This window comes from Nansenia antarctica (assembly GCF_963989245.1).
Source record: "Nansenia antarctica genome assembly, chromosome: 1".
Taxonomy (NCBI): Eukaryota; Metazoa; Chordata; class Actinopteri; order Argentiniformes; family Microstomatidae; genus Nansenia; species Nansenia antarctica.
Window position 1 is genome coordinate 49,320,690 of NC_137674.1, and position 21,148 is coordinate 49,341,837.

The 21,148-nt window shown below is 47.0% G+C and overlaps 2 protein-coding genes across 2 annotated transcripts in view; both read left to right on the forward strand.

Annotated features, from left to right (window-relative positions):
• Nucleotides 1-7,421, forward strand: part of spred1 (sprouty related EVH1 domain containing 1) — a gene marked incomplete at both ends in the record, with an annotated part of 27,768 nt that extends 20,347 nt beyond the window's left edge. The window contains 2 exons of the mRNA XM_080523645.1: nucleotides 5,693-5,848; nucleotides 6,690-7,421. Of these exons, the coding sequence (XP_080379771.1) occupies nucleotides 5,693-5,848; nucleotides 6,690-7,421 (888 nt within the window). The remainder of the gene's footprint in view (nucleotides 1-5,692; nucleotides 5,849-6,689) is intronic.
• A 6,973-nt stretch (nucleotides 7,422-14,394) lies between these two features.
• On the forward strand, nucleotides 14,395-20,631 carry fam98b (family with sequence similarity 98 member B; the record flags this gene model as incomplete). The annotated part of the gene is made up of 8 exons (XM_080547575.1): nucleotides 14,395-14,565; nucleotides 14,748-14,896; nucleotides 15,189-15,317; nucleotides 15,443-15,621; nucleotides 19,210-19,290; nucleotides 19,432-19,548; nucleotides 20,019-20,186; nucleotides 20,416-20,631. The coding sequence occupies exons 1-8, from the start codon at nucleotides 14,528-14,530 to the stop codon at nucleotides 20,629-20,631; spliced, it is 1,077 nt and encodes a 358-aa protein (XP_080403701.1). The 5' UTR covers nucleotides 14,395-14,527.
• Nucleotides 20,632-21,148: the final 517 nt, after the last annotated feature.

Sequence of the window (21,148 nt, forward strand, 5' to 3'; positions counted from 1 at the left end):
GACGCCACCCCCCCCACCCAGAGACACAGTTGTGCAGTTTAATTTCTTCCGTAACGGAGCGGTCTGGCAGGAACCAGGAGTCAGACCACCTGTGACCTCGCGCTGTAGTTTTTACAGGAAGAGACATGAGTTACGTTTGACACGGAACGTCACTTTCGGAGTCGTGTCTGCGCCTCGGAGTCTCTCTCTCTGGTCGACTCGTAGCGGACACTCTGAGCTCTCGTCCTAATCAACAGGACAGACAGACACATGTGTGTGTGTGTGTGTGTGTGCGCCTGTGTGTGTGCGTGTGTGGCCTGCGTGTGTGCCTGTGTGTGTATGTGTGTGTGTGTGTGTGTCTGTGTGTGCGTGTACACCTGCCTGTGTGTGCTTCATGTACCCATGATCTGGAGACTGTCTGTTGTACAGTTTTGATACCTGCGTGTAGCATAACTGGTTGTCACCTCAGCACTACTGTAACTGACTGTTTCCATAATGTCAAAATGCACTGATAGTATTTATGTCCTTTAGATATTGTACAATTCAGGTGGACATAAATAAAGCCTTTAAAATGTGTGTACGCCTGTGTGTGTGTGTGTGTGTGTGTGTGTGTGTACCAGGGTTTCCGTTAGAAAAATTTGCCGCCGGACATCGTGTCCGGGAAGATTTCGATTTACCGGACAAACGTGATATATTCCGGTCATCATATTAAAATATAAGATTTTTTTTTCCCCTCAAAATCATATTTTTTTTTTCAAAATCTAATATAGCTGTTTGTCGCGGTGATTACTGTTGTGTAGCGGCCTATATATGCCATTTAATGTCTATTTCTCATCCGATACGATTAGATGCGAGCTATATAATATATAATAATATAACATGATTCGCATGCGCGCTATGCCATTATGTCCAGCGCTGAACGGGCGCCTCACTGGGAACTGAACAGACAGCATCGATCAATGAACGGACTCCACATTACGTTAACTGAAGTTTGTTAAATTGTTTGGGATTAATGTGAGTTTTCTATTTTCTCTTTCCAGTTTTACCCTTTTTTTTATCAATAAAACAACGTCATTTCTATAACCAGCAGGGTATTCCATCAACATCGCTAAAAGAAAATCCAGGTTTAGTCTGACAAAGTCTCGCGAGGGTTCCTAAAAATATACAGGCATATTCCGATAAATCTCGCGAGAGTTATCAAAAATAAGCCAGGATTTTCCTTTAGCGACGTTGATGGAATACCCCCCAGGTCTCGCTGGTTGGGAAGGCATTTCGTTTAGCTGCCTGTCAAATCATACTTAATCGGACTCGGGAGTATGACAATGAGGAGAACATAACTGTTTTTGTATGTCGTCCTGAAGACCGGCTGTTAGATCATATCGCTGAAGTTTGTCTCCATAGTGTAAATGTTGTCCGTTTCGTTTGTTATCCGCTCCGCTTCGGGACACCATTTTCAACTGAGCACCAAACACACACACACACAACACTGCCCGAGAGAGAAGGACCCGCCCCCTTTAGTTAGCCTATAGGCTATAGGCTAACTAAAGGGGGCGGGTCCTTCTCTCTCGGGCAGGCTAACTAAAGGGGGCGGGTCCTTCTCTCTCGGGCAGGCTAACTAAAGGGGGCGGGTCCTTCTCTCTCGGGCAGGCTAACTAAAGGGGGCGGGTCCTTCTCTCTCGGGCAGGCTAACTAAAGGGGGCGGGTCCTTCTCTCTCGGGCAGTGTTGTGCGTGTATGAGTGTGTGTGTGTTTGGTGCTCAGCTGAAAATGGTGGCCCGAAGCCAAATTGTGCTTAGAGGGAATTATTTTCACCGGACATTATGTCCGACGAGTTTTCAATTTGTCGGACTTCAACACATTTTACCGGACAAAGACCGGTAATTACCGGTTAACGGAAACCCTGGTGTGTACGCCTGCCTGTGTGTGTGTGTGTGTGTGTGTGTGTGTGTGTGTGTGTGTGTGTGTCCGCCTGCCTGTGTGTGTGTGTACGCCTGCCTGTGTGTCTGTACGCCTGCCTGTGTTTGTGTACGCCTGCCTGTGTGTGTGTGTGTGTGTGTGTGTGTGTGTGTGTGTACGCCTGCCTGTGTGTGTGTGTACGGCTGCCTGTGTGTGCGTGTACGCCTGCCTGTGTGTGTGTACACCTGCCTGTGTGTGTGTGTATGTGTACGCCTGCCTGTGTGTGTGTGTGTGTGTATGTGGAGGGTGGTCTTATCAGCCCACATCCTGCCCAGCACCACTACCAACCCCTCCAGAAGCTAACCACACTCTTCCTCTCTCACTCCCGACACCTCACACCAGCACGCACACACGCACGCACGTTTAGTCAAGAGCATACACATTCACTGAACATTCATACAGCTACACTCATGCGTAACTCTCTGACACGCACACAGTCGAATGGCCACATAGAAGCCAGACACACACACACACACGCACACACACCGGCCAGCTGTGGTGACCCACACCACGGTGGAGATGTTCTAAGCGATGGCCCCCCCACCCCCCCTCTTCAAACAGGAAAAGGTGTCTGAGGGGGGAATCACTAAAGAGAACAGACGGATGAAAACATCCTGTCAGACCAGCATCTGATGTGATCTGGGAAGAACGCTTTCCCAAAAAAAATTTATCTACAAAGAAGAAAAAATAACAAAATAGAAACACCCTCTTTCTTATCTTTTTTGATACACAATGGCTTGTAGCCAGGTGATTTTTCTTCTTTTTTTTCTTCTTTTTTTTCCTTCCTCCCTTTTAAAGCCCAGTAACATTAGAAGGGGTAGGTGTGGTTTAACCGTAGAAGGGGTAGGTGTGGCTTAACCTTAGAAGGGGTAGGTGTGGCTTAACCTTAGAAGGGGTAGGTGTGGCTTAACCTTAGAAGGGGTAGGTGTGGCTTAACCTTAGAAGGGGTAGGCGTGGCTTAACCTTAGAAGGGGTAGGTGTGGCTTAACCTTAGAAGGGGTAGGTGTGGCTTAACCTTAGAAGGGGTAGGCGTGGCTTAACCTTAGAAGGGGTAGGTGTGGCTTAACCTTAGAAGGGGTAGGTGTGGCTTAACCTTAGAAGGGGTAGGTGTGGCTTAACCTTAGAAGGGGTAGGTGTGGCTTAACCTTAGAAGGGGTAGGTGTGGCTTAACCTTAGAAGGGGTAGGCGTGGTTTAACCTTAGAAGGGGTAGGCGTGGTTTAACCTTAGACGGGGTAGGCGTGGTTTAACCTTAGACGGGGTAGGCGTGGTTTAACCTTAGACGGGGTAGGCGTGGTTTAACCTTAGACGGGGTAGGCGTGGTTTAACCTTAGACGGGGTAGGCGTGGTTTAACCGGCCTCCATAAAGCACCGGGGGGAGGCAGGTAGTTGGATCCGAGGCCAAAGTCAGGTCCTGGAGTCGGGCCCAATATGTAGCAGAACCTCCCCGGTCCCAAGTCCTCTCTCCTAACCAGCTCCACAGATGGAACAGGGGGGGGATAGCTTTACATACTTACGGTTCATCTCTCGACAACACAAAGGGACTCCGCACGCACACACACACACACACACACAGAGAGAGAGTCCTCTGCCTTGTGGGGTTTCCAGTATGCGGTGCTGCCCAGCCCCTGATCCTCCACTGTGCCTGGGAGGGCGGAAGTGTGTGGAGCCCTGGTCGCTGGTGGTGAGCCAGGTCGCCCCCCCCCCCCCCACCCCCACATCTCTGGGGTCAGATCGGAACCAGATTTGCCCCCACGCATGCCTTTGAATGGTGGGGCTCAGGCAAGCGCTTTAAAAGGAAGCCCAAGTCTGGTTCCCATTTCATCCCCCTAACCCTGTCTCCCTCCCTCCCTCTCTCTCTCTTTCTCTCTCTCTCTCTAGCACACACACACACACACACACACAGCTGTCATCTGGCTTTTTAAGTTCTGGGCTGCATTTCTCCAGCTGGAGCTGGTTTATGACATTCCCTCGGCAGACTCTTTGGCCGTGCTCTCTCTCTCTCTCTCTCTCTCTCTCTCTCTCTCTCTCTCTCTCTCTCTCTCGCTCTCTCTCTCTCTCTCTCTATCTCTCTCTCACACACACACAAAAACGTATGCACACACACTTTATTTTTTCCTGTCCTGTTCTTTCTCTCCTTCTCCCCTCTCTCCATTTTCTCGCATTCCCCCTCAGACAGCCAGCACACTGGATTTGTGACACACACACACACACACACACACACACACACACACACACACACACACGGTATGTTAGCATTCTGAGAAGAAGAGGAAAAAGACACACACACACACACACCGTGTGTTAGCAGTCTGAGGGGGAGAGAGAAGAGGAAAAAAAAAAAAAAAGAGAGAAAAAAAGAAGAAAAAAAAGAAGTCAAAGGAAGCATCTCTTAGCAACCACAGGACAGTAATTACTGTAGCAGCAGCTGGGAGCAAAGCAGATTTCCGCTGTGTGTTAAAACACTGGCGTGGGCTCCTCTACACACGGCTCTGACTAACCAGAGACAGCAGAGAGACACGGGGGGACAGGGAGAGAGATGGACAGAGAGATGGAGAAGACTAGCCTTCCCTTCTCGTGTGTGTGTGTGTGTATCTGCGTATGTGTCGTGTGTGTCTGCGTATGTGTAGTGTGTGTCTGTGTATGTGTAGTGTGTGTCTGCGTGCGTGTGCGTCTGCGTGCGTGTGTGTCTGCGTATGTGTAGTGTCTGTCTGCGTGCGTGTGTGTCTGCGTATGTGTTGCGTGTGTCTGCGTGCGTGTGTGTCTGCGTATGTGTTGCGTGTGTGTCTGCGTGCATGCGTGTCTGCGTATGTGTCGTGTGTCTGCGTATGTGTTGCGTGTGTGTCTGCGTGCGTGTGTGTCTGCGTGCGTGTGTGTGTCTGCATGTGTGTCTGCGTGCGTGTGTGTCTGCGTGCGTGCATACTAGCAGTCGTGTGAGATCGAGATCGAGAGACCCACGCCCGTGTTGAGAGCCCAAACGCCTCGGCCACCATGAGAACCTCTCCCAGAGGCCTCGTCCGGACCCCTCCATCCCCCCTGTCCCACTGACACCCGTCCCATGTGACGGACCTACAGCCATATTCTCGTGTTCACGCCCCGGAATGTCGCCTTTCGGAAAGAGAAAAAAAAAGTCCTCAACATATTTTTTTCAAACGACAAAATAGATCTCTTGTGAGGGAAGGCTTTTTTTTTTTGGGGGGCGGGGGGGGGTTTCGGGAGAGGAGGGAGACGTTCGGCTCTCGGAAAGCCGTGAATTCCTGGGTTCGGCGCGGGTTCTCCGGGGCGGGTTCTCCGGGGCTAGTAGAAGCGCCTTCTTGTGTGTTTATCAGGCCTGTGTTTGTAGATCTCGCACCAATAAAAATGCCTGCGGGAACACACGGAGGTCTGATAGGGAACTGGGAGTTTTCTCAGCAGCAGGGGCTTGAGTCATCGCGCGCACACACAGGGCCAGGAGTCAGGAGAGTGTGGACGAGGGGCGCCCCCCGGTGGTCAGACGCGGCACCGCCGTTTTCTTTTTGGTCAGGCTTTGTCAGAGAGAACTGCGTTCATCATATTAATTTTTATCCTGTGTGTGTGCGCGCTTACACAATAACGACAAACAAAAAGGAAAAAGATTTGAACGGCGTAATTCTGAACTGCCGTAGTTATTCAAAAGACAAAAACATTACACAGTAGATATGTCAGTTGTGTGTGTTTTTTGGGGGGATTGAATACAATAAGTAGATCCCTGTTTGACGTGTGTCCGTGTGTGTGTGTCCAGGTGTGTGAGGACCCCCCCTCCATCTGCACCCCCATGAAGGAGCCCTTCTCCCCCCTGCGGAGCGTGGTGTCCACGGAGCCCTGCCGGGGGTGCTACGTCCGCGCCCAGCCCTTCGACGACTTCCCCTCCAGCAACCGCCGCTACCTGCCCCCCCAGGTCAGCCCCACACACACACACACACACACCTACGCCACACACACACACACACACACACACACCTACGCCACACACACACTACACACCACACACACTACACACACACACACACACACACACACACTACACACACACACGCATAACCACTACACACACACACACACACACACACACGCATAACCACTACACACACACACACATATGCCACACACACTCACCTACACCACACACTACACACACACACTACACAGACATACGCCGCACACACATCCACCACACACAATACACTAACACCTAACACACACATACACACAGACAGTTTGTGTGTTTCTCCCTGGTCCTCCAGGGCCACCGTAGGCCGACCAACTCCTCTGGTCTCAGGGTGACGGAACTGAGCATCCGCGTCTCTCTAGACATGTCAGAGGGAAACTCTCTAGACGTGTTAGAGGGAAACTCGCCCGTCACACCTCTTAAGTGGTCTTAAAGAACAGACCCCACGTGTGTGGGGCGTTCAGACAGAGAAAAAGAAATCAAGGTCTTAAAGGTTTTTGAACATAGACATGGGTCATTGAAAGTGCTTGAATCCCCCCCCCCCTCTCTCTCTCTATCTCTCTCTTTCTCTCTCTCTCTAAAAAAAATATATATTCAAAAATGTTTTACTTAGCTTGTCAACTAGTTCTGTCTCAAACTATGCCGTGTTCGGCCCTTGAATTTGAGGGAATTTGAGACGAAAGTCCTTGAAAGGTGCTTGAATGTGACGTTTCAGAAGGTGTGGGAACACCCTGGTTTGTTAAAAGTCTGTCCGTGTGTCTGACTGCGCTCGTCTCCCCTCCTCCCCCAGGCGCCCTTCAAGTCCACGCGCCACGTCAGCTTCCACATGGACGAGGAGGAGATCGTCCGGATCAACCCGCGCAAGGACGTGCTGATCCGCGGCTACGAGGACTACCGCCACCCCGTCATGTGGAAGCAGGAGGCGGAGCGCGACGACCCCGAAGGCTTCCCCGCCGCCTTCCACAAACTGGACAGTAAGAAGTGTGAGTACCTGTTCCCCGAGGGGCCCGGCGGGGAGCCCCACCACCACGGCCCCGGGGGCCTGGGCCTGGGCACGGGCCTGGGGCTGGGCTTGGGTGGCCTCGGGCTGGGCAAAGACTCCTCCTCCTCCTCCGTCAAGACCCAGCCCTCGCCGCTGCTCAAGTCCAAGAAGGGCCGGCGTCGGCGGGAGGACGGCGAGCGCTCGCGCTGCATCTACTGCCGGGAGATGTTCAACCACGAGGACAACCGGCGGGGGCAGTGCCAGGACGCCCCGGACCCCATCAAGCAGTGCATCTACAAAGTCAGCTGCATGCTGTGCGCCGAGAGCATGCTGTACCACTGCATGTCCGACTCGGAGGGGGACTTCTCGGACCCGTGCTCGTGCGACACGGCCGACGAGCAGTTCTGCCTGCGTTGGCTGGCCCTGGTGGCGCTGTCCTTCATGGCGCCGTGCATGTGCTGCTACCTGCCGCTGCGCGCCTGCCACCACTGCGGAGAGGCGTGCCGCTGTTGCGGGGGCAAGCACAAGGCCGCGGGGTGACCCCCCCCCCCCCCACTACCACCACCGGGGTGACCCCCCCACCCCACGGCCCCCCCGCCACCAACCTCTACACACACCAACTGACCAACCCCGCGAACCCGAACGAAACCCCCCCCCGGAACTCTGGGACACCCAACCCCAACACAGCTAGCTAACATAGGAAAGCAGTAACAACAACAACAAAAAAGCCGGCATCCTTTTTTTTCCGTTCACCTTCCAGATGGGAGGGGGTGACACGCGGTTGACCCCCCCCTCCCTCCCCCCCCTGGCTCTGGAGGCTTTTGGAGGTTGGAGTTTGTGTCCGTCGGCCCGAGAGCAGCGGAGGAGGACGAGGCCGAGGCTTTGACCTGAGGCCTCTAGGAGACAACGAGGTCAGAGGCTTAACGTGAGGAATAGGCGTTGTTGAGATTAACAGACATGGAGATATTACTAAACACACACACACACACACTCACTCACTCACTCACTCTCTCTCACACGCGCACACACACACACACACACACACACACACACACACACAAACAAACTCGTACATTATATGAAACCAGGCCGCCATGTCAGACTCTCCTACAAGTAATGTGTAACTTTATGAAGGAATATTGTCTTTTGTACAGAGAGCAAAAACTTAAACGACAAAAAAAGAAAACAAAACTATTGTGCATACGGAGAACATAGTTGTGTGTTTGAGTATGCTAAAAGGGATATGTCTTTGCTTTTTTGTGAATGGAAACCGTGGCCTTTCCTTCATGACTCGAGCATTCACTGACAGTGTAATTATTAGACTGAGAAAGTGCACTAGAATTGTTATCCCCCCTCCCCCTCTCCCCCTTTAAAATAACCTTCACAAATTCTAATGGTACATTAACCATGAGAGTGTTCTTGGTGTAACTGAAGCGTTCAGAGGTGTTGCTGTGGTGGATGTGTACATGTTTCCTTTTTTTTCCTTTTCATCGAATGTTGAAAAAAAAAAAAAAAGAAGGTTAACAGCTTTTCTCTTCTGATGGTACAGTCTGAAATAGCTTTTTTTTGACATTCACTTAGATGATTTTGTTAGAATGATTTCCTTGTCTTGGTAAGGCGATTTGGACCATTTAATTGCATTCCGACATAAAGGGATCGATTCCATGAACAGAAGGGAATTAATGGTAATGGATTACCATCCTCCATCCCCCCCAAACACTTTTTTTCCCCTTTTTTTTTCTCCCTAAGTTAAGAATTAACATGAACACCTCTTGAATCACCTTACTTGAGACCAATATGTCACAGTTCCAGGTACTTTACCAGATTTTGGTTTTGACTCAATCACATGTTTGCTTCATGGTGTTTTTTTTGTTTTCCTGCTAATCTTTTATTTTATTTTATTTTGGAGTTTTAAAAGCTAAAATTTTGCTCAACCAGCAAGTTTTTGTTATTCATTGTTGGTGAATAAGGGGGTTTTGAGTGAATAAAGGGGTTTTGATGCCCCTTTTATGAATGATGAGGCACTTACATTAGGCTAGTTTTGGGGTAAAAAAAAAAAAAGAAGAAGAAATTGACTATTAGAAATCACCAACTTAACTCCAATTTAGTGTGAGAAAGTCCCCTGGGAAAGCACTGGTCTCCAAGCTTTGGTTACAGCACCACCCTCCACATTTCTGAAGTACTGTATGTCTGTCCCATGTAAAAGCATTTCTAAGGAAGATGAGTAAATGTACTGCTGTCATTTAAGAGCTCTGTAGACAGCCTCGGGCCAGGTCCACTCCTGGCCGGTATCACTTAACATCCACCCAGTCCCTGAATGAACGGGTGAGTGGTTCCGTCTGGCCTGACGTGGTAGGGACCAACACCTAGCCTCGTCGTGTTCCACGTCCTGTGTGTGCATAGGTCTTCATATGCACTGTGATGTCACACGTTCACGTCTTTATCCACATCCTCCATTTGTTGACTTGTAAGGAACCTGACGTAGAAGACAGAACAGAAGGGTAGAGAGTCCTTGTTCAGACTAACGGACCGCCCAGAGGAACACCACCACACTGACAGCCAATCACAATAGAGGAACACCACCACACTGACAGCCAATCACAATAGACGTCAAACATTCAGAGAGACTGCAGCGCTCATGGTGTTCCCCAATATGATAGAAAACGTCCATTTCAGATGATGCTGATGATTTCCTGAGTTATTGTTAGTTCTCTACACAACAGTATGGACTGTTTTTATTTCAGATAACTTGAGTACCCGAATTTGTTTGAAATGACAAAACGCCCCTCCTGAATTTCAGTCCAGAGTTTGACATTACAGCCATGTTCTGTAGCCAACACATATGCACGCCACCTCCCGCCCCCCGCCACTCACTCCTCACCAAGAGGAAGTGACATCAGTCTCCTGTCCTGATTGGATGGATGGATTGGGGGGGGGGGGGGGGGGACGACACGACTTCTTCCAAATTCCGCCCCGCGGCTCCAACACTCTTTACTTTCTATGCAAACTATTTACCACGGGAAACTCCTCGACCTCTCTCCACACTCACTAGATAGAGTCTGTGACAGACAGGACACTTTAACGCTACGTAGACTATACGTTAACCCCAGGTACCAAAACGCCAAACACCCTGTAAATAAGTAACACTATATTTAAATACTGATAATAATCCCATTTCGGAAAAAAACAATAAAAATAAGAGATAAAGCTGTATTTGTCACTGCTGTCAGCATATATACTGTAGCTTCAACTGACAGCACTATGTATATAGGTCACCTTGTAGTATTATTTCACATTGAAAAGTAGAGGGCGTTCATGATGGAAATGACTATTGAGCTTTTAATAGAGTTTGTTTCTAGTTTTTTATGGAGGAGGACAGGATAGTGTAACACGGTACCGTAGTGGCAGTCCACTTATTTTAAAAATAAATAAAAAAGTTTGATATATAAAAGCTGCTAGAAACAATCACTAATGTTATTGTGTTGGAGTGAGAGAGAGAAATCAGCTACGCAAGACTGTTAAAACCATACCTAGTTTTCTGACAGCATGTAACCGTGTGTGTGTGTGCGTGTATGTGTGTGTGTGTGTGTGTGTGTGTGTGTACCCATTTGGTTTGTTAGTCCATCTCTCCTCCCATTGTAATTGGATTGCCCTGCATATTGCAAGCTGAACCAAGGTTGGATGAACCTGAATAAAACTTGCTGGCTGAGAAGCAAAATGTAGGACGTACATTTCTACAAGTTTTAGAGAGCTAGTGAAATAACCTGTTTCATCCTGCATTAACCAGCACAGTGCAGCCCGCTGTCATGTACTGTATTATATATGCAACATGTGTCTGTCTGCTTTGATATATTTTTTTTTACCTGTCAGTTAACTTTGAATATGTAAGACTTCAGTTTTTAACCACTTTGCTGCTAGTCTGTTATCTCCTTCAAATCTTGGAAACTGTGCATCTCTTTGGAATGCATAAACAAATGTACATTCTTGGCTTTGTCTAGGTTAAAACAAGAAATGCCTATATAAACCTGTTTCTTCAGTGTATTGTTTAAAAAGGTTACTTTTCACAGCAGTCGAGTGGTTACTTTTCGATTCTCCAATGCTTTTGGTGCACTGATAATGTGTGTAGGCTTTTTTCTTCTTACAGCGCTTGATGATGTAACATTTATGTGATTAGTTCTAAATAGTGGAAAACATTTGTGTTTTGAAAATTGCAGTATAAATGGTACTCTAATTCTTCTGTAAAACACTGCCTGTTTCCTTTCTTTCTTTCTCTCTCTCTCTCTCTTCCTCGTGCATCCTTTCTTTCAGTTTCTTAGTGCCATCAGCTTCACACCCTGACAACCTCGAAAAAGTGCCTCACGTCCATCATAGTTTCCATCTAAAACTTAACAGCTCTTCTTCTGGTTATATTGGTTTATATACGTCTAGGTATTTCTATCATGGTTTGAAAATACCAAGTATATGATGTAAAATGTATAGTTCAATAACTCATGTCATAGTTGTATTTTCTTTATACAGATGTAGCTTGTTACTTTTCATAAATATATAATGTAAATATGCATACATATGTTTGTAACTGTTTTTATGTTACATCATACACTTGTAATTTGACATATCAAATAACATTATCATAATAAAATGGTGAGTTTTAAATCTTGTGGTCTTGTGTGATTCTTTCCACCTCCTACACCCTGGTGTTCTCAGGTCCAGTTGACGTCAAGTCAGCGTTCACACCAGGTGTTGGTGTAAGCTCACAGTGACGTTACAGTGGGAGCTGATGAGGCTAGGTTTCCATATGCATCAAAGTTCACACTGCTCTAGTGGAATAGTATGTTATAGCAATTATATAATAATAATAATAATACATTAGACTTATATAGTGCTTTTCTAGACACTCAAAGACGCTTTACAAACTGAAAAGATCGAGTAGTACCGGTAGTCATTTTTTGAAAAGTGATCATATCACATTATAATGTTTAGATTACTACATCTAAATCTAGGTGTCTTTGTATTCTAGATCTTATAGAATCAGAATGGAATCAGCAGGCAAACCTGAGACATGTCAGACTTGTTTCACATCATATCCATCTAGTGATCAGAGCCTCTAGTGATCATATCCTCTAGTGGTCAGAGCCTCTCGTGATCATATCCATCTAGTGATCAGAGCCTCTAGTGGTCAGAGCCTCTAGTGATCATATCCTCTAGTGGTCAGAGCCTCTTGTGATCATATCCATCTAGTGATCAGAGCCTCTAGTGGTCAGAGCCTCTAGTGATCAGAGCCTCTAGTGGTCAGAGCCTCTAGTGGTCATATCCTCTAGTGGTCAGAGCCTCTAGTGATCATATCCTCTAGTGGTCAGAGCCTCTCGTGATCATATCCATCTAGTGATCAGAGCCTCTAGTGGTCAGAGCCTCTAGTGATCATATCCTCTAGTGGTCAGAGCCTCTAGTGATCATATCCTCTAGTGGTCAGAGCCTCTCGTGATCATATCCATCTAGTGATCAGAGCCTCTCGTGATCATATCCATCTAGTGATCAGAGCCTCTAGTAGTCAGAGCCTCTAGTGATCATATCCTCTAGTGGTCAGAGCCTCTAGTGATCATATCCTCTAGTGGTCAGAGCCTCTCGTGATCATATCCATCTAGTGATCAGAGCCTCTAGTGGTCAGAGCCTCTAGTGATCAGAGCCTCTAGTGGTCAGAGCATCTAGTGGTCAGAGCCTCTAGTGATCATATCCTCTAGTGGTCAGAGCCTCTAGTGGTCAGAGCCTCTAGTGATCATATCCTCTAGTGATCATATCCTCTAGTGGTCAGAGCCTCTAGTGATCAGAGCCTCTAGTGGTCAGAGCCTCTAGTGATCATATCCTCTAGTGATCAGAGCCTCTAGTGGTCAGAGCATCTAGTGGTCATATCCTCTAGTGGTCAGAGCCTCTAGTGGTCAGAGCCTCTAGTGGTCATATCCTCTAGTGGTCAGAGCCTCTAGTGATCATATCCTCTAGTGATCATATCCTCTAGTGGTCAGAGCCTCTAGTGATCAGAGCCTCTAGTGGTCAGAGCCTCTAGTGATCATATCCTCTAGTGGTCAGAGCCTCTAGTGATCAGAGCCTCTAGTGATCATATCCTCTAGTGGTCATATCCTCTAGTGGTCAGAGCCTCTAGTGATCAGAGCCTCTAGTGGTCAGAGCCTCTAGTGATATTATCCTCTAGTGATCATATACTCTAGTGGTCAGAGCCTCTAGTGATCAGAGCCTCTAGTGGTCAGAGCCTCTAGTGATCATATCCTCTAGTGGTCAGAGCCTCTAGTGATCAGAGCCTCTAGTGATCAGAGCCTCTAGTGGTCAGAGCCTCTAGTGGTCAGAGCCTCTAGTGATCATATCCTCTAGTGGTCAGAGCCTCTAGTGATCATATCCTCTAGTGGTCGGAGCCTCTAGTGGTCAGAGCCTCTAGTGATCATATCCTCTAGTGGTCAGAGCCTCTAGTGGTCAGAGCCTCTAGTGGTCAGAGCCTCTAGTGATCATATCCTCTAGTGGTCAGAGCCTCTAGTGATCATATCCTCTAGTGGTCAGAGCCTCTAGTGGTCAGAGCCTCTAGTGATCAGAGCCTCTAGTGGTCAGAGCCTCTAGTGGTCAGAGCCTCTAGTGATCATATCCTCTAGTGGTCGGAGCCTCTAGTGATCAGAGCCTCTAGTGATCATATCCTCTAGTGGTCACTGGTCAGAGCCTCGAGTGATCAGAGCCTCGAGTGATCAGAGCCTCTAGTGATCAGAGCCAGTATTGAGCCTTTCAGACACTGACCTCTGATCAGTCTCCTGGTGTCTCACCCTGCTGCATCTCCACCACCTGCTGAGGAACTTCACTGCTTAGACAGTTGTTCTCAGGATCTGAGGAAAACATCATACTATCAAAGGCTGAAATAATGCTCTCTCTCACACACACACACACACACACACACACACACACACACACACACACACACACACACACACACACAATGAATGTAGTATACATTCGGTTTACTAAACACATGATTTGTTTAGAACATAGATGACAGTATACATGTACAGTACATACAAATGATGAATTTCTATTGTAAGCCACATTAAAAGGGTTACTATTCTCCTTTTTAGTGCACTTTTTGCAGAATATAATTTGTTGATTACACTGTTGTTGTTGTTGTTGTTTTTACAATGAATCACTTTACCCTGAGTCTACTGAAGAAGTTCTAATAATAATAATAATAATAATAATAATAATAATACATTTTATTTGTAAAAGCACTTTACATAAGGAATCTCAAAGTGCTACAATAAAAATAAGAAGATGAATCTAAAATATGATGTAGCCATAGCGATGGATTTAAAATTAATTAATTATATTCTATTCTGAAGAGAGAAAGGAGGAAGACTCGGTCCAAGGGGTTGCTGAATGGTTCCTGACAGAGCGGAACCAAAGTAACGCGTATGTATGTTTCACTACGGAAGTCATTGCCTCACTCAGCGCTCTCGGCATGTCCTCCTTTTTGAAAGCATCGTAGCGATGAACTAACGGAGCTCCTCGTTAGTAGTTTATAGTGCGATGTCAACTCATTTACACACACATTGGTCTCACCTAGTATTTTTGAAGGACTGCTGAAATTGTTGCTGTCTGCCACAATGGAATGGGATATCTTAGATTCGCTGGAACAGGTCGGGTAAGTCAATGTGCCTGCAGAGCCCTCGGTGTGTAGGTACCATCCACCACCCAGGGATGTGCAGCTCACCTGCCTCACCATGGAGGCTCCTACTTTAGCTGGCTAATGACCTGGTCCAGGTGTTGCTGACTGAGCCACCATGCAGACCGAGGTTGTGACTCTGACGGTGTTCTCCTGTCCAGGTATGACGGACCTCTGCTGGACGAAGACGCGCTGCTGAGCGCCTGTGAGGGTGGCCTGGCGTCCGCTGAGTATGTCAGCCTGTGCGTGTGGCTGGCGTCGCGACTAACACCGCTATGTGACCTGGAGGAAGGGATATCGTCAGGGCCAGGTGAACTAAAAGAAATACCACTATATATATATATATATATATATATAGAGAGAGAGAGAGAGAGAGAGAGATATATATATAGAGATATATATATATATATATAGAGAGAGAGAGAGAGAGAGAGAGAGAGAGAGAGAGAGAGAGAGAGAGAGAGAGAGAGAGAGAGAGAGAGAGAGAGAGAGAGAGAGAGAGAGAGACCTACCTATATATATCACACCTCGCGTTCCGATCTGCTAGACTGCACTTGGGTGTCTAAATAATCCTCCGTCTGACTGACGCTTTCTCCATCCAGGCGACACAGACGGTCTGCAGTTTGAGATCAGTGGGTTGCTGAAGGAGCTGTGCTGTCCTTATCCAGGTCTGGTCTCTGGGATCCTACAGGGACGACTTCAGAATAAAAAAGACTATCTCAAGCTTGTGTGTAAGTATACTCTGTGTGTGTGTGTGTGTGTGTGTGTGTGTGTGTGTGTGTGTGTGTGTTTATGTGTACCGTATGTGTATGTGTGTGTGTCTGACTGATGTTTGAAAATGTATTTCATGTTTCAGTATTTTTAAGCTCTGAGCTGCAGGCTGCCCAGATTGTGAAGAGCAGACGCGTCAGCGGTACAGAGGCTGAAGACAGCAGTCCAGCAGCGCAGGCTCTCTGGGCCATCTGTCAAACACTGAGGCTCCCAGAGCCAAGACAACAAGAAGTAGCACATCTCTTCTCCAGTATAGAAAACAAGGTGAGTTGCACAATGCTCTGTACATGATTTCAGGAAATGTACATGATGGTTATTATATTTATATTTGTGTCTGTGTGTGTGTGTGTGTATCATACATACAAACCAAAAAGATGCTGAAAAACTGATTCATGTCTTTGTTTCAAGCCGGCTCGATTATTGTAACATGTTTTATCAACTAGCCCTTTTTTACATACATTTTTATTGTATTTTCTTTACCTTTTCTTTTTACTGTTTTCCCCTGCTTTTATATTCACATACACAGCCTGACAGATAAAAAGACTAGTTGAGAAAGAGGTGATTGTGCATTGTGCAAAAGAAAGAAACTGTAATGTTGCTACTACTGAGTAGTTGGATTTTTGGTGCAAGGTCCAGCAGAGACTGAGAACGTACACAGAGACTGAGAACTAGGGATGTCCCGATCCCATTTTTTCACTACCGATACCGATACCTGGGCTTCAGGTATCTGCGATACCGATATCAATCCGATATTTGTATTTATTGTTTTACTCCTGAATAATAACAAATACTTCCCCAGTATATAGTCCATAACAACAGTTGGCTATTAAAGACTGCCAGCCTTTATTCAAGCAACAAAACAGTACTCTGCAGTACTCAGTGACCAACTGGTTTAAAGTTAAAACAATTTAAACTGCAGCATTCAGCATTGTAGAAAAAAAAAAAATAGTTACTGTCAGATTTCTAGTTTTAGTGCCTTCATGTTTCATGCTGTGTGTGTTGTTGAGACCGTTGGGAGAGAGAGCTCCGGTGAACTAAGAAAGTTGTGTATGAGATAGTTTACAATTAAACGCACAGATTACATGAGAGAAGCTATCTGTCATTATTTCAACCACTGTCCAAGTGGGGACGTTACAATACTTTCGTGTTAGAACGAAACGTTAGCAGCTAGCTGTTAGCAGCGTTTTTAGCAGTCACCATTCTTGAGCAAAACATTGATACAAACAAACATTCAAATACTCGTGTCGTCTTGAATTTTTTCCCGATTTCAATGTATGACGCATCATTTGAAAGCTTACCATCTGTAGTTTCAGACTATGTAAACCAGGGGTCCCCAAACTTTTTTCTGTGAGGGCCACATAATTTTTCCTTTCTGTGATGGGGGGCCTGGGTCGGTCTCTAACATAAAATAATATGGAACGGTGTGAAATGGAGGCGGTTGCGCAAAGCAATTGCGCGCAGGAGAGCACTGGTGGATGCAAACAAAGTCTAAACAGTTGAATTTGGATGGAATTTATACCTATAGTGATATGTCAATGAAATATAATCCGTTTTACAGTCTGATACATGAGGGAGGACCCTCATCATACACAGGGGGACCCATGAAGCAGGGCTGTCTGGGGGTCCTTAAACATCAGATCAAACACTTAATTTCTTTCATTTCTGGTGAATTTAGATGCACCAATTTGTGCCCTTTCTGCATCCATTTATGGTGGAAATGTCATTATTTATGTAAAGGAAAACACAATATTCAGGCACCAGATGATCATTCAAAATGTAATGTAATATAATGCAATATAAGGCTCTCAGGCATTCTGTACTTTCAAATATGTATTCTCCTTGAGCAGTCAACATCAACTATCAGCTGTTTCGCTAGCAAACACGAAAGCTAACTTATTTGTGAAACAGCGCCCCCGCCACCACGTCGGCTCAGTGCCGCAATTGCAGTTAGAAATGACAGAAATCCACCGAGTTCAACGCTGGTAGAAAATACGACCGTCAGAGTTTTGTCGAGAGCTGGAGGCGGCTAGAAATATGACGGAGGCGGCCTATGCAGGAAAATCCCTGCTTGATACAGATCATGAACATATGGGTAAAATTATTTCGTTTTCTCCTGCAGCTGGGCATCTACATTATCTAATCCCCCATTGTTTCAATTCATCTGGTGCCTACCTGCGGACAGACTCACCGCGGGACACACCTCCTCCGCGACCACATTCATACATTTATTGACAAACTCATCAGCACTGGCCCGAACGTGGGTTTCGGGTACAAACGTATTCTGCTGAGCTGATTTTAGCTTCGACACTTGTCTGCTCTCATTTGGTCTTGTAAACTAGCATACTTGTCTTTGTGGCGGGCTTCATAGTGTCGGCGCAGATTGTATTCTTTGAACACAGACACCGCTTCTTGATAGATGAGCCTTTTCTTTGCATTTAACAATAATAATCACTTGTGCACTGTTGGTTAAAAACCCTGCATTCTGAATAAACTTTTCTCTTTACCAACCGTTTGGCCATTTTTCATCTCTCTGAATGTTCGTTCTAGCTCGCGTGCACCTGCTATAGATCCGTGCTTGTTCACTATGGAACGTTACGTTGAATGTACCGCATTCTGTGGGCGGGTGAAACTAACTAATAATGTTATTAATGAAAATAGTTTATAACTAAGGGACATTTTAATTTGAAAGCCAACCTTTAATATCAAATACAGATATGATATGATTAAAACATATATTTATTTATTTTCAAAATATGTTTCTGGCATTGTTGAGAGTGTGTGGGGGCGACGTTGTTCAAAGGGCCGGTCCAAGTGTGGGGGCGGGCCGTGTTCGGCCCGCGGGCCGTAGTTTGGGGACCCCTGATGTAAACAAACGAAAAATTACGTAAGCAAATGGTTTATGATTTCACCAGCTAGCATCATGACATTGTCAGACTCATTACACACAGGTAGCTACTAGCCAACTCTCATGCCCGTGACCACTGACTACTACTGTTGTCATCACGTGAGTGACACGCCGGATCGCGAGCCCCAGATCGCTGCCTATCTTTTTTTCTGGTGCGATCTGCGATCCAGCATTCAGGACCGATATCGCGGCGATATGCGATATCAATATCGGATCGGGACATCCCTACTGAGAACGTCTGAGAACGTACACAGAGACTGAGAACGTACACAGAGACTGAGAACGTCTGAGAACGTACACAGAGACTGAGAACGTCTGAGAACGTACACAGAGACTGAGAACGTACACAGACTGAGAACGTACACAGAGACTGAGAACGGATACAGAACGTACACAGAGACTGAGAACGTACACAGAGACTGAGAACGGATACAGAACGTACACAGAGACTGAGAACGTTCCCTTCAAACGTTGCAGCTCAAAGTGCTTAATACATATTTACCGAATTCTTTTTCAATACAGTGGAGAAGCCAGCATTTAAAGACATGCTGTACTCTTTTTAATGACCAATACGAGTTGCCTAGTTAAGACTTACGTCTCCAAAACTGCCATTCCAAATTTGTAAGAGAAAGTGAAGGGTGACAAAATAGGTTTTATGATAATAAAGAGGCATGGTTTACTTCATAGGTTGCTGTATTATTACATTATCTGGGTCACATAACAGTGAAACAAGCTTTACAACGGCCTCTCATTCACCCATTCACACACAAATTCACACACTAATGGCGGCAAGCTACCATGCAAGGTGCCGGCCCGCTCACCTGGAGCAATTTTGGGGGGTCAGTGACAATTGATTGAATTGTCCAGATTTAGTTTTTATTGTTACAGACCTATATTCAACATATTGTGTGTGTGTGTGTGTGTGTGTCCCACCCCCCCCTCCCCAGATAAATGCAGTGCTTACAGAGTTTCCTAATGAGCATGTTGGACAGCCTGTTCTACGGCACCCCCTCAACAGTGACCAGTGGGTGAGCACAACGACCTCTGACCTTCAAGCATGCAAACAAACCCTCGACAAACCCCCAATTCTGCCAGACATTCAGAGTGCAAACATGCATTATGTGACGAAGGCATGGTGAGGTGACGTCCCTTGTGTCCTCCTCCTCCAGGAGAGGCTGGGGCAGATCAACACGCTGCTGTCCTCCGAGTACGAGTGCCGGCGGAGGATGCTGGTGAAGCGTCTGGACGTCACGGTGCAGTCCTTCGGCTGGTCGGACAGAGCCAAGGCAGGTGGACTCAGTGGGCTTCTGGTGGGGTTGGTCCTCTCCTCACCTCCTCCTCTCCTCTCACCTCCTCTTCTCCTCTCACCTCCTCTCCTCACCTCCTCCTCTCCTCTCCTTTCCTCTCACCTCCTCTCCTCTCCTCAGCTCCTCTCCTCACCTCCTCCTCTCCTCTCACCTCCTCTCCTCTCCTCAGCTCCTCTCCTCACCTCCTCCTCTCCTCTCACCTCCTCTACTTTCCTCTCCTCTCACCTCCTCTACTTTCCTCTCCTCACCTCCTCTTCTTGATGGGAAGTATCGCTGTATTTTCGTCGCGAGCTAAGCACTGTGTGTGTGTGTGTCTGTGTATGTGTGTATGTGTGTATGTGTGTATGTGTGTATGTGTGTATGTGTGTATGTGTGTATGTGTGTATGTGTGTCTGTGTGTCTGTGTGTCTGTGTGTGTGTGTGTGTGTGTGTGTGTGTGTGTGTGTCAGGAGAGGGTTGACAGCATGGCCAGGGTGTACCAGCCTCAGAGACGCTCCCTGGCCCTGGGCTGTTCAGTGGACATGGCGGCCCTGCTGGCGGCCAGGGAGGACCTCTGTCACGTGACCAAGACCAGCAGCGGCTCCGCCAGAGACACCACGGCCTGCGCCGTCAACAAGGTATGGGGGGGCCAATCCTCACTAGCGTAGCTCACTATGTAGCGCACTATGTAGCGCACTATGTAGCGCACTATGTAGCACACAATGTAGCGCACGTCTCGGACCTGTATCAAGTGTCTGCTGTTGTGGCCCCACCCTCCATGGCCCCCAGCAGTGTGTCTGTGGGTCATGACTCATAGTGGTGTGTGTGTGTGTGTGTGTGTGTGTGTGTGTCTCTCCTCATCCACAGATCCTGATGGGACGGGTGCCGGATCGAGGCGGCCGTCCGTCCGAGATAGACGCCCCCCGTCCTGAGATGCCCCCCTGGCAGAAGAGGCAAGAGGGCGGAGGGGGCTGGGGAGGTGGGGGTGGGGGTGGCTGGGGGCGAGGAGGGGGTGGGGGGAGAGGTGGTGGTTGGAGTGGAGGTGGTGGTTGGGGTCAGGGGTCAAAGAGAGGACGTTACTAGCACTGACTCCTAAATCCGTTTTTTTTAATCTGGAGTGTTTTGAAATTGAAAAGCTGTCCAGTGTTACTACAGATGAACCGAGTCTCATTTGTGGGTCTCTATGGCTAACATGAATATACTGTGTTGTTTATGTTTGGAGTGATGATGTGAGCTGAAATACTTTACTTAAGCAATATCACACGAGAGGGAGTGTGTTATACTGAATATCAGCACGGCTGTGATTCGGTCATAGGTACGAGGCCGCAGGCCGAGTACCGAAGACAATCACAGCCGTGCTGATACTAGTATAACACACGACCTCGAGTGTGATATTGCTTTTATACAACAGTTCTACAGCGCAATTTATTAGTTAACAGTAATAAGTGACAACAGATTATGATTTGTTTGTTTATTTAATCATTTATTTTGGCTCCGTCAAGAAAAAATAGTTCCGCAACGGGACTGTTCAACTAGCGAAGTTTCCCACAGAAGTGGGGGAAAAAACGTCAGATCAGATATATAAACGGGTTATTTTGAT